The following is an 18,847-nucleotide window of genomic DNA, read 5'->3' on the forward strand; positions in this document are numbered from 1 at the left end:
AGTCAGTCACGACTTGACACTAACATTTTTATTCACAGTCCCATTACAGAAGAAAAGAGGGTTTTGCTGTCACATACTATTTTTTAAAGTTACCACACTGGCACAAAACACAAATTCACTATGGATTTTTGTGACTTGTACCCTTCTCAGAAACAGCTACTTCCTTGGAATCAAGTAAGACAAAAATAGTTTACCTCCCATCACTGATGAAGGCTGTAAATGCCACTAGTCAAGCTCTGCTTGGGCAGCTGCCTGCATTCCCCAGGCTTTTAAGAGGCAAGCTGGTGGACAACGGGCTGCCCTGTTGAGTGCATCTGCACAGATTTTCATGCACCCTCCGTTCTGTAACTATGCATCTTCACAGTGCCCCTTTTCAAAGCAGTCTGACCTACATGTGAGAAGCAGCAGTGATTTTCTTGGAAGTGAACTTCTTGGTACAACTGAATGGTGCACTTTTATCTTTTTAAGAAATCTCTCTGATGAAGTTAGTGAAGTTGACTTTTAACTCTGCTATGGAGAGCCCAATAATACACATTTACCAATGTGAAGCGAACAAAGCAGCAAAATAGGTGAGGCTTTGATTTGAACAGCACTTTCTAATTTAGGTGGGTGGCAGGGGAACAGTATCATCCATTCTGGCAATCATGTCTGTCCCATTTGAAGCCTCTATGCAGTTAAAAACAAAGTTTCATGAGTTACTTCATTGTCTCCGTCTGCTTGGTGTGCGAGACACTGAGGTAATAAACCAGTTTAAAGTACAGGTTAGTGCCAAGAGCTATGCAGTTCCCATTCTGGTTTGCTTTATTTTCAAACTGGCCACATGAAAGTGATGATGTAGCCTCCCAGAAAACAACTAAAACCAGGTGTATTTCACCTGTGGACATTCATTTTCAGGGGAATTCTGGCTCAGCAGCAAGGATGGCATCTGGTTTGAAAGGCAAGACTGTATGGGCCCTGGGCTCACACAGCAGAAAGGAGAGGCCGGTGCCTGTTCTCCCTGCAAGCGCTTCCTCTGCTGCACTTCCCTTGTTTTAACAACACTTGTGACCAGCCTGACAGAAACCAAGGCGTGTGAGAGAGGAAGAAAACTGTTACCATGGAACCCAGGAACACTACATGCAGGGAGGAAGCAGCAGGTATAAAATGTGAGGAAGGAAAAGCCTTAGGAGCAAACAGATCTCTTGGAAAATGGGGAGGAGAGCTGGAGTGGCTTGGGTGGGTATTTATGAACCACTGTTGTGTTCAGCTCAGACAACACTATTCTCTGAGCACTGAGAGAGGATTAGCATTCATCTATATTATTGCTGCTCAGCTGTTTACTCCAGCAGATGGGAAAATCGGCATCCAAACAGCAGAAACATGAATATTATCACTGCCTTATAAAAAGTCTCATCTCACAAGCTTAATTAGGCTTATTCCCACCACAAAATAAATTTAGTACTTGATTTTATACACTTCATTTTGTAGATGCAGCACTTCTATTAACCTTTACACAGTATGACATACAAAGACAAGTGTTTGTGTTTGGTAGAGTGTTTTTAGAGATTATAAAAGTGTTGAGTGCCTTGAAATTTATGAACTAACTTCCACCCAAAAACACTTCAGTAGTGTAGCCAAAAGGTTAATCAAAACTGGCTTTAAAATTCCCATTTATCAAAAATCTTTACTTATACAAAGCAAAGCTTTTCCAATGTATTTTGACTGAAATATAGTCCAAACCGTGAATATAAAATCTAGCCTTTTTCTATTTGAAACACTGTGAGTTTATCAATATGTTATTCCTCAGTGGCCTTGTAAGAGTCAATGATTTTTAAGATGCTTCTATATACTGCTCTGCTGCTGTCTGTGGGACAGGAGAAAAAGGGAAAACCAGGCAACTGGAGAAAAAATCGTAACCATTCTTGTAACTTGACATACCTGTAGATCCTCTTTAGTTTGATATTGAAATTATTAAAAAGTACTCATTGTATTCAATCAGAGCTATTATGATTCAAGATTTAAGGGACATATGTGGGTCACATTACTACAGAAGTATCACGTTCTTTGCCAATGACGATTCTGATGCCTGCAAGGCAAACACCTATGTGTTGTTATAAGCTAAATCACTTCAAAGAGGTCACTGATGTGTCCTCAAATGGTAAAAGCCACCAGTTAAAATGAAACTCTAACAAAGAAGTTCCCATTATCCAGCACCTGCTTGGTCTGCATTTACCTAATACAAAACAGACTAACTGCAAACGCCTACTCATTTAAAAAAGAGAGGCTATCACACCGTGTTGATTCCAACTATCCCAGAAAACAGTACTCAGAGACAACTATTTCAGCCCTGAGAAATGTGGCGTAACTGACAGTAAACAGAAAGAAGCTGACTGAAAAAGTTGTAGATTTGTAGGTGATCTTAGGAGAATCAGTCCAGTCCAGAAGCATAGTTCACATAGCATCGAAACTCATTGGCTAAATTTCGTGAGTGTCTTGGAATAAACTTGCACATCTTCACACCAAGATGCTTTGCTGCCTGTTCCTCCATGACTGCACCTGCAGCAAAAATAATTGGTATTCATAAGAAAAAACAGTAACAGAACTTTTTTAATAGCTCCTCCCAAATGCATACTTAGAGAGCCGGGTTTTTTTTTAGGAAGGCAGGCTTAAAGCAACTACACTCTCAGCCTTCCTTAACAACAGAATCTGTTGGGAAACTTAAAGTAAATCTAGAAGAATGGAAGACATCCCAAGAAAATGAATGTCCAAGAAATTTCATAAAAATAAGTAGAGGGTATCAGTGCCATTTTTACAGAAACCAAACTTAAACTCAGTTTTCTTGCTACTTTCCAAGGAAGTTAAATGGTAGGGAGCCGTGGGAAATGCAAACAGATTACATCTACTCTTTCACTTACATAAACCATGGAGTAATATTTGCAGCTACACACTGAGAAAGCACTGCTTTGAGCAGTAAACTGAAGGACTACCTACCCATTCTAGGGAAAACCTTCTGAGAACCACCCTTGTGCGTGACTGCCATGTGTACTTAAACCAGGAAGCAGGCTTTCTATGGCCACATTATTTTAATTTTTCTTTATTTTGCCTGCTTGGTTGCCTTCCCTCAAATTGTACATACAGAGGGGTTTTGACTTTCACTTTTTGGAAAGGTTTCCCAGATGTCTTGAGATAACAATAAAGTAATAAAAATACAGTTTAAGAAAAGCCATGACTTGGGTAGACACACATCACTTCTTAAACAGTAAGTGCATCTTCCTAAAGAAGGACCCACAACTACAGATATCTAGTTATCTGGTTTCTGCTTCTATCACTGCTTTTTAATTCCTCCTGCTGTATTTCAGTGCCTAAGACATAAACAATAACTTGCACCTATGTTTGTCATTCCCAGATGTCAATCATTGCAATTATATAGAGTGGCCCTTCTAAAAGAAAAATTATATTTCTGGAATTTTGCTGGATGATCTTATAATTCTTCAAAAATTTAGTAAAATTTATAATGCCATAGGAAAAAAGTAGGCTTGAACCGACTTGAACTATTAAAACCCACTTCTGCTTAAAATAAAAGTTGAACTCAAGTACTCAAATAAAAAGCTTAGGATACATATTCCTCCTTAAATTGATGCTAATTCAGCATTATTCAGTGAGTATTTGTCTCATGTAAGTTTGTCATTAGAAAGAGAGAAAAAAGCTACTTAAGGGGACCTAATATTTTAGTTGGTTATACCTGTGCAAAGCAGAATCTTTCCTTTTGTTAGGTATTTGATGGTCTCTGCAGTCTTTTGAAGACATTCCTCAGACAGATAGGGTGGATCTGCTATTACGATGTCAAAACTGTGTGGCAGGAGATTTTCAGGTAAGTCCAAAGGGTGGTTGTAATCATAGAAGACAAACTCCTCTCCATACACAGAAAACCTTCTGTCATACTCCAGTATACACACGGAAAAATCCTCATCATCCTGTTCTTTCAGTTTCTGGTACACGCTCGGTGCACTAATGCATGCTATCCTGAAAAAACACACAATAACCTGAAATTGCAATTTTAAAAGGCAAACAACAGCAACAAAACTCTACAGCAGTCCCCAGTGAGGCGTTGGGAAAACATTTTAAACATTAGTCCCAAAACTGTAAAGTATTCTTCCTCCATTTTAACAATTAATTACTTAATAACAAAGTCTTAAGTATGAAAGTCATTACCTGTTGAACCCCACGCTACATAAAGATCTTAAGCTTAACTACAGAGAAAGTCTTGCTTCAGAAAAGCAAGGAAGTACATTCAAAAAATGAAAAATTACTGTTTATAGAAATAGGAAGAAAACCAAGTTTTTTCCATCTGTTCTAAAGAAACATAATATAAAAACTAAGAAAATAATTACAAGTCAACAAAGTGCTCTGAAGCACTTTGTATTTCTCAAAAAATTAAAAAGATTTATAGTAAACTTTTACAAGGCACAGGCTACAACATTCAATGAAATGACAAAGAGGAAGATCAGTATAAACTATTAACTAAAAAACATCAAAGCAGTTCTGCAGTGTCTCAGTTGAACAAAACTGAAGTACAATGAGTAATGAATTAAACTGCATGCTCTTGTCTACATAGCAGAAACAAAATATTTGCAGAGGAGAGGAGACATGTTAAATCTACAACACAATTATTAAACGTACCTGCCACCTTTTCCAGCTGCCAGAACTGCTTCCTTAGCCAGGCATGATGCAGTTTCATCGCTGTACCAAAACTGGCTCAGTTGCTGAGAAAGATAATGCACAATTACAAACATCATCAAATCTTCTGGCTGTGCTATGCAGAGTTACGTGTGGTGAGTCACAACTGAAGAAAACCACAATCCACAGCAATTTCTCAGTTCACAACCTGTAAAGCTGGAAAGGTGACTGTTTTCCTGACAGTCTTCCTACTTCTGTAGTCTAGTGATATGCAGCAGGTACCTTACACTCTGTGTTTCCAAAGCATGAACTACAGTATCAGGAAAAGCAAGAAATCCAAACCACTGACAAGGTATTTCAAAGCCAATGTGCAGATGCACATTACTTATGTGCTCTTAAATTGAGTTCCTTCAGCAGACAAGGAAAAAGGCCCTTGAAAAGTGACAGTATAGGAAGAAAGAAAAGGATAAGAAAACTAAATCAGAATGGGTCAGAAAAAGGAAGACCAAAAAAACCAACCCAGAGACGAATCAGAAATCAGTCTGTCACAAATAAAAACAAGCAGCAAAAGCAAAACAGCCATCCACAAAAATAAAGAAATAAAACACACACACAAAAAAAAAAGGTGAAAGGAAAGATCACTTGTTACACTATGTTTATCTCAGACTCAGGGAAGAGTCTTTACTACTATCACATGCTAGGCTGGAGTTAAAATCTCCAGAAGGGACAGATGCTTCTGTTGGCAGCTTTATTCCCTCTCTATGTACTTTCAGTTTGTATCCCCCGTGCACATGTGGAGCAAACAACTATATCCAGATTTAATACTAAAGCAAATCTCCCTACAGTGTTGCCATCCATTAATAGCAACATTTTGAGTGTTCCCCTCTTTAATTTTATTTCATTATCCAGCCACAAAAGAAACTTGGTCAGGGCTACTCCTCTATCTGTGCTTCATTCACTGAAATTTATAGTTTCTTACCCAATCTTCTTCTATTGAGCCAATGGAATATTGATTAAACCCTTGGGAGGTCTTCATGCCCTCTCTCTGCTGCTGTTCCAAATAGAATTCCTGGAGGGCAGCCAATGCATGGGATGAAAGCTGGGGAATGTCATCATCATCGTCCATTTTCTTAGATGTCAACAAGAAAAAAAATTAATTAAGTTAACCCTTTTCAATTGTGAATGTTTTTTAAAACAGCATAATCTTGTGAGGTAAAACAACTTCCACCAAGAATGCAGCTAACTAGGAAAACCTCCTAACAAAAGAAAACTTACTGCCTCTACTTAAGTGCTCTTAAATCAGTGAGAGGCCAACTGGAAATAACAAGTCTCCACAGAGAATTCAGGAAGAGCAGCAACACTGTTCCCTTTCTATACAACATGGATTTGGCTTGAGTTCTTACAGGAAAGTTGACATTGCAGTTCTAGGTTTCCTGTGGACCTGGAAAATCCTATAGAAATTATTCCCTTCCTTCCTAGAAATAATGATAGCTATTGGTCATTCCTTCCCATGTTCAAAAGCCACACAATTTTGACTCCAAATGAAGTAAACTGGCAATCTAGCTCAGCATCGCCTGGTTTTAACTTCCATGCCATAAAAAGATTCTTCTAAATGCCACAAACCTACAAGGGAGGAAAAAAAAAAAAAAAAAAAAGGCAGTCAAGAAGCTCCAAAAAGACACGGTATGTACCAATGGAAAAGCACAGCCACTTTCAGAAAGCTCCTGAAGTGCGTCCTGCCAGGCAGCATCCCCGAGCCCTCTGACCCCAGGCAGCACAGCAGCCTCTCCCCGGGAATGGTGCCACCTCGTGGAACGGAGGTGCCAGAAAGGACTCAGCAAGTGAAAAGAACTGGAGGAAACTGAGACAGATTCTTCTCTCAAGAAACCCATTTCCCCTGCATCCAGCCTAAGGATCAGCACACGAGCAATGCCTTTAACAGAGCCTGGAGATGCAGACAGGGATACGCCTGCATTATGCAGAAGTCACTGAGAACCGCCGGCCACCTGAACAGCGAGCGAACATTTTGAGTGATTCCAAGTGGAGCTGCTCATGGTTCTCCTCATTCCCTGCATTACAAGGAGAGCTCCAGAACTGGCAGTGTCCTCCCCTTCCACCCTTCCTTCTGCCCTAAAAGAGCTTTCAAGATGAAGTTTCCTAAAACAGCTTCTTCCCGCTTGCTGGAAAAATGGTACCTTACCCTGGCACTGTGAAATAACTCCACCAATTCTTCTGACACAGTAAGTTTCCTCAGCTTTCCTAAGGAAAGCTCTTATCTGCAAAACCTGGCTTTTCCAGAGTATCATTTACTGACTTGCTGGCTTTTCAGGCCAGGCTGGCCAAACAGAGAATTGCTCACAGCCCAAAGACCCACCTATGGCATCAGCCTCACGCAAGAGAATTCCGGAGTCGAGCTATTAGTAAAACCAAAATCATTATTTTCCCCCTAGTTTTTCATTTAACAAAACACAAATGCTTTAAGAATATTTACATTATTAAATTACGTATTATTTAAAGTATTTATTATAGAAATGACTGTATGTCCAGACAGATAACACAGTTCCTAGCCACAATGCTCTAACATTACTCAACACTATGACCCATTTTAGGTCCTATAGAACAATTTATTTTTGTTAGGACATGGCATAAATTTACAGTCACTCTTTAACTCACATTTTTCTAATTAACTGAATGACACCTACAGTAATCTGGTCTGCTGTTACCCCCTAAGCAAGAACACATCTATGCTTTGACACTAAGAAACTGAAACAGGTGGAAAGCTTCATTTTTTAAGTCAAAAGTTGACATTTTTTTATTTTCTGTTCAGTGAGCCCATACCAGCATTTGAAAAGACGAAATCCATGCCCATGAATCAAAACCCTCACAGATAAAGCTGTTGATGAAGAATTTGCCATTGTTTCAGAACATAAAAAGGCATACTGCCATAGACATCTTTTGTCTATTAATAATTTTTAGTTGATTTCTTTTTAAACTCTTCCTTTTGGTTTGTAAATTAAAGCCTTAGGAACCAATAAGTAATTAACGGTGAGGTTTTGCAAGGAGAGGTAACTCAGAACACATGGTAGAAATATTACATACAGCTATTATAAATGTCTCCAAAATCTAATATATTTTTCTGAATGTATATACTGACTCGGGTTATTAGCATGAAGACATTCTCATGCTTAAGAACTACATCAGAAACCCCTTAAAGTGAGTTTATGTGTATAAGACTTCTAAATCGCTTCAAGGGAGAGAGTTCTACTGTTTGAAGTCCCTTCATTGTCTCTTCCATTAAGTTCACTGCTCTCAAGTCCAGAACCCTGAAAGTTCTATGGGAGGATGGGAAGAAGCACAGAAACCCACAGTGCCTCTGGCACTTAGGGAATCTTTACACTCTTAATTCCCAAGGCCCCTGAGGCTGACCAATCCCTGCTTGCCCCAGGCCCTGGATCCCTCCACATGCAGACCGTGCTCTGTCCTCACGGAGACGCTCTCTGAAAGCCACACAGGGGGAAATCAGATATCCAAGAACAGCTCAAGAACACTGCGTAAGGTTTAGAAAGTGACTCTCATGGTGAAGTCAAAGTTCCCCTGAAGGAAAACACCAGAAAAGGAGGTAAGCTCCCTCAGATAGAGTGCAACAGGAACGGGCCAGGTAAAATGGGAAGTTTGTGTTCTTAGGGTAAAATGGCAAATTTGAATGCTACTGGTTCCTAAAAGGTGGAAGCTACCCACAAAACAGGAAAAATGAGGTGACAAATGTGGCCAGCGGTGCAGCAGATAGGATGAAGGGGGTGCCTTCCCCTGTGCACAGCTCAATCTCTCTCTTATTAGCTGATGCACTGTTCAGGCAAATGTCATCACTACAGAGTGAAAGCTCTCCAAAAAAAACAAAAAATAAATTAAGAGAGATAAGAGCAGCACAGGAGACTCCAAGGCCTTGTCAATACAAGAATGTTGTATGTACTTAACAACAGTTTCTGGCGGTCACGTATGAAAAGTCTATTTTTATATAGCAAAATTCTGAAACAGAGGAAAAAATACCCAAAGTTAAAAGAAACACCATGGTAAAATTAACAGTATTTGGTCCCCAGCAAATTAATTTCATCTGTAGTTATGACCACATGGAGAACAGGTAATAAGAAAACATTAGGAAAGACTGCTAAAAGGCCATGGAATAGAAATACATCTGGAAAGCCATGTTGTTCATTGCTGGGAAGGAGGAAGAGGATAGCGTTAGCCCTTTAGATCTTTTACAAAGAATATAAAAAGCACATGTGCAACTTCAGAAAATAGCTTATTCTAAGAGTAACCTTGATCAAAAGACAGAGAGCATGAAATTGAGCTAAATCTAGTTGTCTTCGTTTTTTTCCAAGCTGCCCAAGTCAGTCTTTGAGACAAGCAGCTCATCATCCATGGTGTTTGTAGCACACACTAAGAATAGCTGGCCAGTGGTGTGCGACCCTAATGAAAATCACCTGGAAGGGGCTGCAACCACCTGCTTGGAGGTAGAGAAGTCCCGATCGGATAGACTGGAAAGCTACTGAATGTCTGGATTTGGGCCCTGATACCTCAAAAGCTGGAATTTCACAATGTGTCAAAGTCACACAGAAAGTTCATAGAAGAGAAGCTCTCAGAGGATTACCAAATACACAGATTTGCAGCGGATTAACAAAGTAAAATCAGGAGGCCCGGTGGCTACTTCAAGCAAAAGGAAAATATGATTTGTCCCACGGAGGGCAGGGCTCGGGATCGCCGGTCTCCCCTACACGTGCCTGAGGGAACACGGACGATTCCCAGAGGAGGCCCTTTCCTGCTGTCGCCTCCCCCGTGTATCGCTTCCAGGGCACCCTGCGGCCACACAGAATTCCCGGGGGCGGGTTACAGCGTGACCCCAGCCAGCCCGTCCGCGCCTCGGCCGCCATCGCCCGCGGGGTGCAGCGGGGTCGGGCGGTGACGGGGCGGTGAGGGGGTGATGATGGGGCGACGACGAGGCGCTGAGGGGGCTCCGCGCCGCCCCGGCCCCGCCACCCCTAGCCGGGAGCGCCGCCGCCCTCACGGCGGTCCTGGCCGGGCGCGCGCGGGGGCCCCGGGCCGCGCTCCCGCCCCGCGCGCGGCCCTCGCGCCACTCACCGCCCGCCGGCTCCCTCCGCGAGCGCGCGCGCAGCTCGCCCCAGGCCCCGCCCCCCGTCGGCCGGGGACCGCGCGCCCCCTGCTGGACGCGGCGGGGCCAGGCGGAGCTCCCGGCCCCGCCCCCTCCGGCCGCGGCCGCGAGCGCGCGGCGGAATGGCGTGTGGGCCGGGATGTGTGACAGGAACGGGAGCCTGGGCTGCGGTCCAGACAGCCTCAGGCAGCCGGCCTGTCACACTCGCAGGGCACAGGCATCCCTCGAGTCTGATGGCAAGTGTTCAGGAGCCGCCAGCTTCTGCCTTGCGCCACAGCCCAGCGCCCCAAACTAGTTTTCTACATCTGGCTCTCCTGTCCAGGCTTTCCATTTCTATTCAGCATTAGCAGGCTGGAATCCCTTTCTTGCATACAAACGGAAGTCGCGCCGATTCTTGGATGCTTTCAAAAGATAGCAAGTTGTAAAATACCTTGTTTAACTTCATAAAATCATAGAATGGTTTGGATTGCAAGGGACCTTAAAGACCACCTAGTTTCAACCCCACTGCCATGGGCAGGAACACCTTCCACTATTCCAGGTCGCTTTAAGGCCCATCCAACCTGGCCTTGAACACTTTCAGGATGATCCACAGCTTCTCTGGGCAACCTGTTCCAGTGCCTCACTACTGTCACAGTAAAGAATTTCTTTCTAATATCTTATCTAAACATACTTGCTTTCAGTTTGAAGTCATTCCAATCCCTTGTCCTGTCGCTGTATACCCACGTAAAAAGTTTCTCTCAATCGTATTTTGTAGGCTCCCTTCAGGTACTGAAAGACCACTGTTAGGTCACCCCAAATCCTTCTCTTTTCCAGATTGAACAATCCCAATTCTCTTAACCTTCCCTCATGTGAGAGGTATTCCCTGCCTCCAATCATACAAGTGTCCCTCCCTGGGACTTGCTCCAACAAGGCAATGTCCTTGTGCTGGGGACCCCAGAGCTGGAAGCAGTATTCCAGGTGGGGTCTCACTAAAGCAGAGGGGAAAAGTTTAATTCACTATGTCTTTCCCTTTGGTCATAAAAACTTCCCGTTTTCCTGTTTCTCATGTGTAGGCATAACATTCTTGTCTGGCACCACTCGTGATCTCACTGCCCCAAGACAAAAAGCTCACCCATTTTTCTCATTCTTTCTTTATAAAGCCAAAGCCTGATGTTTGTAAAAGTCATGTGCATAGTGATGTTTCTCTGTCACTCAACGACTCTCCTAGAATCCAACTAATAGGAGGTTGCCCATCAGATTATTTAACCCAACAGCAGACTCTCCTCATGTTCTCCAGAGCCAGAAGTTGTATCAGCAGTGAGCTGGGTAAGAAACTGCTGGTTTACCTACAACCCACTCAGTCTTCATCTGCCACAACATTTCACTGTGGCTGAACAGAAAATCACAGGCTCAGCACTGGGCATTAAGGAACTACTGCTTTGGAAGACAGAAATACTAAATTAATGATAAAATATTTTTGCAGCACAGCTTACATAAGCAACAGAGAATCAATTTTTCTTGCCATCACAGGATATGGGAATAGGCTAATTTTTCCTTCAGATCTCCTTATTTTTAACCTCCCTCATGTGGAAACAAGGCTTTTCATGACAGTAGAGAACTGTGGGCATTTTCATTTGGTTTAAAAGACTTCTTTGCAGTCTGGATCTGGCATTCAGTGCATTACCCACTTTGTCCTTGGAAGTTCTTGCCAAAAAAGTCTTCATCCCAGCACAGAAGACTGTCACATATGGTGGGCATCCATATGTATTCATGCTACCACCACTACTGTAATTTAAACAAACCAACCCCTTTTCCCTGCATTGTGGAAAGTGACAATTGTCTTGATATTGATACCTGTGTAGCATTACTGAGTGCAGCAAGAAATGTGGTTTAGGTACTACAGTGAAGTGACACTGAAGTAATTTTCCTGTTTCATGCACGTTTGTAAGGTATTTCACATAAAAAACATTCTGCACAGGGCTGATAATGAAAGTAGAAATGAGACAGCGGTGACACACACTCTCAGTCCAGATTTCCCAGAGCAGCAGACTGCCCCTTGGAAAGCAATTCCTCCTCTCCAGAAAGGTTAGACAGATCACATAAGGGCACGTGGCTGTGTGGGGGCTTGGGGGTGGGCTGACAGGGTGACATTATTTAGGTTATGATATCAGATACTACTTGGCAGCAAGCACAGTCCTTGCTTGAATCCTGTTACAAGACAGTTCTAGAAGCAAAGCTCCAAAGGAGCTCAAGTGACCCTGTAGGAAGGAAAAAAAAACCAGGTTATCTCTGGCTGCAATTTCTTTGGGATGCGAGGACAAATGAATCACAAACACAGGAATACCTGTAAAGTGCACCCTGAAAGAAATTTCTTATTAATAATTGGGTTTTATTGTTCCCTAATATTTTTGTAGATATTTCCCTATTAAGATATTAAGATATTTTAAGATATTGCCGATATTTCCTTAAGATATTAAGCTATCTTCCCTGTCCTTTCACTGACAGACCCATGTCACACAGCAGTGATACTGGTGTCTTTGAGACAAATCTGATGACATAGATCACTGCCTCTTCACTAATGCATTTGGTAGATCAGAAACAGTGTTTAAAAACACAGTTCTACCCTGGAAAGCAATAGCAACTTGTTACTCACAAGGCATTTCTGTTTTGGGCTTTGAGATTTTATTTTTACTCTATTGCATTTTTTCTCTACTAACGAAATTCTAGTTTTGTTCTCACTGTTGCACAACCCGCAGTCACATGAAAAAGTGCAAACAGGTTTAACTAATATGAAAATAGATTATTAAATTCTAATTGTAGAATCTTTCCCGTTGCCATTAAGTCTAAAAAAAAACCCAAAAAACTTCTCTTAACTTTTTTTCCAAAAAAGCCCAAAAACCCCCACAAAAAAAAAAAAACAACAAACCCTCAACATGTTTAGGGCTGGCAAACCAACTGCATATTGATTTGGAAGGCAGCAAAACATGCAATGCTTTACAACCATACAAGGATTATTTCAAGTTAATAACATAATCCTACTTTTGATGATGGAAAACAGCAAAGTGAAAATATTCTACTTAGAAAACAACCTGCAACACCTCCTCTTTGTAAGCAAAGCTTGCTTGCACATTTACTTTCACTCCTAAGCTGTTCCCCCTACAGATGGAGAATCAAATGTGTGTTGGAGCCCCATGGGGTACCTGTGTGGACCAGGTGCACCAGAGCTTCCCAAGACCTTGTGTACAATGGAAGGACAGACTGCCAGTCAGCCTCTTCAAAGCTTGCAGTCACTCCATGAATTTGAGTACAGAAGTAAGCTTTCATCTTTAAGTAGTTCATGGAGTCCCAACTCTTTCTCTATGGAGACAGAAATCTTAGAAACATGACAGTGATACAGGATCCCTGTGACTTCTTTCTATTTTGCCAGGCTTTGTGCATTCCTTGGAAGCGATTCAGGATCCACAGAGGGCCACAGCTTTCAGACAGAAAAATGCTCTACATTAAGTGACCACTAGTCACTTAATACCACCTAGTGGTATTGACATTTCAAAGAGACTTTACAAGTATTTGAAAAAAGAAAACCCACCCAACCCTTCAACAGAATTACCAGTATCTGTATTTCTGTACATTTTCACATCCCCACAGATTTTCCATGGCTTCTGATTTACAGTTCTCTCAAAAACTGTCCCAAGATACATGGTAACTTCCAACCTTCATAGCATTTTCTGGCCCCAAAGCCTTTGTCATGGTTGTTTTTGCTTTTTCCCCAAAAGATGCAATCACTCTGCCATCACAAGAAGCAGGAAGGAAAATATATAAAATATATTTAGCAAAACCAGTAAAATTAAAGTGGAACAGAAAATGCAGTCAAGTAGCAAACATGTACAGCAGCACATTTTACAGTTTTTCCTACACATACCTCTGCACTTATTTCACACACACTCTTTAAGGAGAAGGAAGAAAATAGAAATCAGATAGTGTTACGAAAGAAAACATTTCTTTTCCTGAACAGTAAGTGGGGTTTATTACTGCTTTCTGCTTTTGAAACTCCAATTCAGACTATATATATATACCTCTAAGAAAAATAAGAGAAGGACACCCTTTTCTCTGTCCCTAAAGCAAAATTACACTGTCCTCCTTTTACAGGCTATACTGGTATCTTAAATAGTTACACTCTCAGGATCTAGACATTATCTGGCCATCTTAAGAGATGCAGGTAACAAACATTTTAACCAAGATACAAAACAGGTATCCAATTTTTCCAGCTTTCCTGAGGCTGAGTGAATTGTTTAAATACATGTGCGCTTATCAAAATCCATGTTACAGTACATTTTAACAGTAGTTTGTTAAGAAATCATGAAAGTGCATAACAGCCTAAAAGCAGGCAAAAAGTACTTCAGAAGAACAGTCTTTCCTTAAAGTGGCAGAAGAATATAAGCCTTCCCCAAAGTAGTGTTGATCTTGTGTGAGGACATCAGTGATCTTCCTAGAGATTCCACAGTGTGGTGGTGGGCTTTTGGCTTTGGGGTTTTTTTTTTTGTGAGTTACAACAATAATTTCAATGAACAAAAGACCACTAGTAGTATTGGTGCAGTTCCAAAACTAAAGCAAATGTCCTGACAGCTTATTAAACCGAGTTACCAGTGAGGCTTTCAAATCAATACTTGTGTTGGAGTCTAGCGATGACTTTCATTCAGGAAACACCGAACACAGAGACGGGAAGCAGCTTGAATATGCCACAAACCTAAACTGCAGCATCCAAAGCAGTAACTTAAAGCAAATCAAACATATTTGTCTTTACAACCATTAACAGCAGGCCAGACAGAGAGAGGAAGAAAAAGGGAAGTACATCACACCCACCCGACTTGTAAAGGCAACAGCGTGTCAGGAAAATCAAATCCAATACCATCTAATAGATGTTAAAGTGAAAACAGCTGTTCCACAAGATTCAAATATAGACAGCAGAAAAACTAGTAATGAATTATGTATCCGTCACAGTGGGTAGCTTCTTTGTTCTCTTTGGATATACAGATTTGTCTGGAATGTTTCCCAAAATAAAGAGAATTTATTATTTAATTAACAAAACTTGCATGGACAGTATCACATTTCATTTCAGAATTCCAAAACAGTACTCTTTCCCCCAACAAACTTGTTGATAAAATGGCAAGCTTTTACTAATCCCTTTCAAGATGTCATTGTAAACATTACGTAATTACACTTGTAGATTGATCTGTTTTTCTTTTTCTGGATAAGACTGCAAAGTTAGCACTTTCTTCTCCTTCTCCTTCCCTCTTCTAGTTCATGTACAACCTGCTCCTTGGTTGGCTGTCCAGACAAATTCCACTTGGAGTGTTGCGCTTTTGTACTTTTCTGCTTGTAAGACATGTTCAGACACTGAACAAAAAATCCACCGCCAACGTCATCACTCACAACTGAAGCCAATATAAGTTTCAAAAAGGCAAAATTGATGGGGTTTGTGTATACTTAGACAAACAAGTGTGAATAAAGGCTTTGTACCCAAATCGTTCAAGTTTATTCCAGAACTCATATTTAAGGTAAAGCAGAATAGTTCCATTTTCTACATGAAAGGCTCTTGGATACGCTGCTGTTAGTCTTACCAATTGCATTCAGGAATTTCCTCAAAATTACCTTAAAAGTTTCTGTCCCTCCCCAAAATATTCACTGAACGAAACCATGCTAATATAAATATATAACTGCATAATCTTACTTTTGAAACCAGTAAAATTCTAGTGATACATACAGCCAAGATACATAGCAAGCTGTCACTACCACAGTTGTTGCGTAGTTTTACTTTCAGGATTTGTGAAGCTTTTTATTTTTTCCCTTATCTAAATGATGTGAGTGCATGGAAGTAAGAGGGGGACACTAGAAAAGAGCTGTAGTTTATTTAAATGTATTATAGCACATTAGGAACTGCTGCCTGTAACTGAACTTTTCTGATATCCATGAAGTAACATGCTGTTGTTAGATGTTCCTTACACAGGAACAGATTATGAGCTTTGAGAACATTTCTGTGCCAGATACCATAATAAAAACTGTTTATATTAAATACACACACACACACAAATTAAAGACCCAGAGATCAGTATTCCTTTTGAGTAGACAAATGTCACCAATAATAGTGACCAGAAAAGTCACTGTTAAAACTTCTTTTGGAAGATGGGGAAAAAGATTAATCTGATTATATATTCACAGTCATTTCTGGTAATTGCAGTCCAGTGTGAGATACTGCTGTTGCACTCCTAATCACACTTTTTTTCTGTTGATGGACAAACGCATGCCATAAGTGCTGATGTAAATTAAAGTTACTCCACCAACTTTTAACCTAATTACTGTGCATTCTCTGTAGCCAAAGAGCAAAAGGTGTAGCCTAAGGTTTCATAATGTTGCTATTTATGTTTCCACTGTAGGGAAGTATAACAAATGCTGTTTCAGGGATTGGACACAGGTGAGATTTTAGAAAAATATTAAACAAGAATACACACAAATCACACGTGGCCAAAACAAAATAAAAAAGTCTTTAGTGGAAAACAATTTTATCCTCTTCCTGCTTATGGATCTTAAAAATACACAAAGTGATCATTTCAAAATTGAAAATTCAGTCATGATAAGGCTTGATTACACAGCCATTTCCCAAGTCTTATTGCAATAAAACGTGAAATATTCCTATGCAACTTCATATCTTCAACTGTACAGACAAAACAATACTTGAAATCAACTAGCACTTCAATCCCTGTGTTTTTAATATATAAACTCAACACAGTATTGAACGACACATTTAAAATATTTACACACTTGACCAACAGCAGTACTAGCATTTATTGCCTTAAAACTGCATGTTCACTGCATGGAGGTTTCTTATTTTGCACAAAGAGAACAAATAGTATAGGTTTTTTTTTTTCTTTTCTAATTAAAAACTCCAGAATGGTTTAATGGGAGATTGAAATGTGTGGTGAATACTATTAGAGAAGTTTTTATCAATTTCAAGTATCAAGCTGTAACAAATTGGAAAATTACATGGGTAGTAGTATCTTCTTCTTGAGGTTGGAAGGGCCTTCCAAATCTGCTTAATAACAGCTTAGAAGGACAGGAAAAGCAGGGTAGGGAATGGGAAGAAATGAAAAATCAGAATCAATTTTAATTCACTGAAGTGAAGGGGGAAAGCCAGAGGTATCTTACTTCTCAGTTTCTAGGGCCCCAAGAAATCTCATACTGAAAAAAAGGGCTTTATAAGATAGCTGAGAGTTTGAGGCTCTAGAGCAAAACACACTTCATGATTTGTTTCATGATCAGTGCTAGAAAACATTAATCAAATTTACTGAAAACAGAGCACAAGCTACTCAAATGCAAATTTATGGGGGGCAGGGCTGGCTCTTTAAATTTTTATTGTTATCATTAGGCTTTGGTTATACTTAGTGACTGGAACAGACATGGGAGAAACATGTGGTATTTGTTCCTTGCAGAAAAATGTAAAGAAAACCAGAAGTAAACCAAACAAAACCCCTACTGCCGCAAGCAGCACTTGTCACAAGCAGAGGCACCAAAGCCTGAAAAACCAATAACCAATAACTGTCCTCTCTCCTCGAAGATCAGAACTGAGGCACACTGGTGGGGAATCTCACCTTATTTAAGAAGAAGCCGCCATTTCAATTGTCTGTAACTGAAATAATGACAATTTACAGCAAGCATTACTGTACTGCAGTAGATCAGTCCTCGGAATACTGCATCACTGCTGCCTCTACTGGGCTTTACCATTATGAAAATCTTCTGTTTTCATTACAGTAAATCTTACACCTCACAAAACTGAAATTAAAGTATGTAACATTTACATAGCATCTCAGATCCTCAATGCATTTTATAGGCATAAGCTAATCCTCACAACATCCCTGTGAGGTAGGTAGGTGTTAATGCTTTTTTAACAATAACACAATTCTAGTGACTTGCCAGTGGCCACAGAGGATCCTGTGGATAAACTTTGCAAAATTAGAGGAGCCTGGCTCCTACTCCTGCACTTATATTCATCAAGCTACTTCCATAAAAAAACCCACCCCTTCGTATGTAATCACTTAACAAAATCTGAAATTACTTGAAGTGTTTTACAAGCAAAATGCTGCAAATTTGTGTTTTTAATAGTTTTACAGATCACAAGTTAGAATTTGCTTTCCCTTTTAAAGAACTAGATTTTAAATGGACAACTGACTGCTCTGAACAAGCTTATTTTCTAGAACTACATGGCTTAGATATAAAGGGATTTGCCCAGGTAAACACCGGGGCTTTAGTGAGCTCTTCTCACTCTGAAAGCGATGACTCCAATTCAAACCCCTCTCTTTCAACTAGTAGGATTTGGACATGCTGAGAAAACAAGTTTCTCATTCCTGAGAAAAAAGGTGAGCCCTTTACCATTAAATGGTGAAACACAAACCTCTGGGCAAGAAGTAGCAGATTCTGGTGGTAATTCAGTGAAGCTAATTAAGGCATAAATGCACATGAAAGTGGAAGTTTCATGCATGCAGTCCACTTCTCTCTGTCCCTGTGTATCTGTGCTTTAGACAAGGTCTTGAATTTTATGATTGCACTCGATGCTTCTCAGTGTTCAAAACTATAGGTTAAGCAAAATTATTATGCCAGCATTAGAACTAACTATTACAATGGGGAAGAAGCTGACAAAACGGAAAAGAAGCTAGTCTCAGAATGAAAACACTGGTCCAATAATCTGTTTCAGCAAGAAATGTCTAGACAAATATATTTGTTACAATTATATAATGCAGCATTTATAACTTGGTTTGAATTGCCTTTTTTCTTCCTTCAAAAAACAGGTGCATTTTTAGAAGCATTATTCACTTTCCACAGTGAATGGAAAATTAATGCAATGATGCTATGAATCTTTCAGAACACTTATGTCGAGTCATCTCTCAGTGTTCACTACAAACAGTCTGAGTCTTTCCTGTGGACCTCAGTGTGCTCTCACACCCTGATTTACAGCAACTGGATGTATAGATGATCACAGAAAATTCTTTTTTTCTA

At 40.4% G+C, this 18,847-nt stretch overlaps 1 protein-coding gene across 3 annotated transcripts; it reads right to left on the reverse strand.

Moving 5' to 3' along the window:
* On the reverse strand, positions 1-9,846 carry EEF1AKMT1 (EEF1A lysine methyltransferase 1). Of its 3 annotated transcripts, none has more exons than XM_038149452.1 (5): positions 9,793-9,846; positions 5,636-5,785; positions 4,660-4,742; positions 3,722-4,002; positions 1-2,535 (listed from the first exon to the last, which is right to left on the reverse strand). In XM_038149452.1, exons 2-5 carry the CDS (start codon positions 5,780-5,782, stop codon positions 2,408-2,410), a joined length of 639 nt encoding a protein of 212 aa, XP_038005380.1. In that variant the 5' UTR covers positions 5,783-5,785; positions 9,793-9,846; the 3' UTR covers positions 1-2,407. The 3 variants fall into 3 exon arrangements, with proteins under 3 accessions (XP_038005380.1, XP_038005364.1, XP_038005370.1); XM_038149436.1 differs by lacking the exon at positions 9,793-9,846 and adding an exon at positions 9,435-9,778; XM_038149442.1 differs by lacking the exon at positions 9,793-9,846 and adding an exon at positions 9,305-9,565.
* Positions 9,847-18,847: the final 9,001 nt, after the last annotated feature.

This window comes from Motacilla alba, chromosome 1 (assembly GCF_015832195.1).
Source record: "Motacilla alba alba isolate MOTALB_02 chromosome 1, Motacilla_alba_V1.0_pri, whole genome shotgun sequence".
Taxonomy (NCBI): Eukaryota; Metazoa; Chordata; class Aves; order Passeriformes; family Motacillidae; genus Motacilla; species Motacilla alba.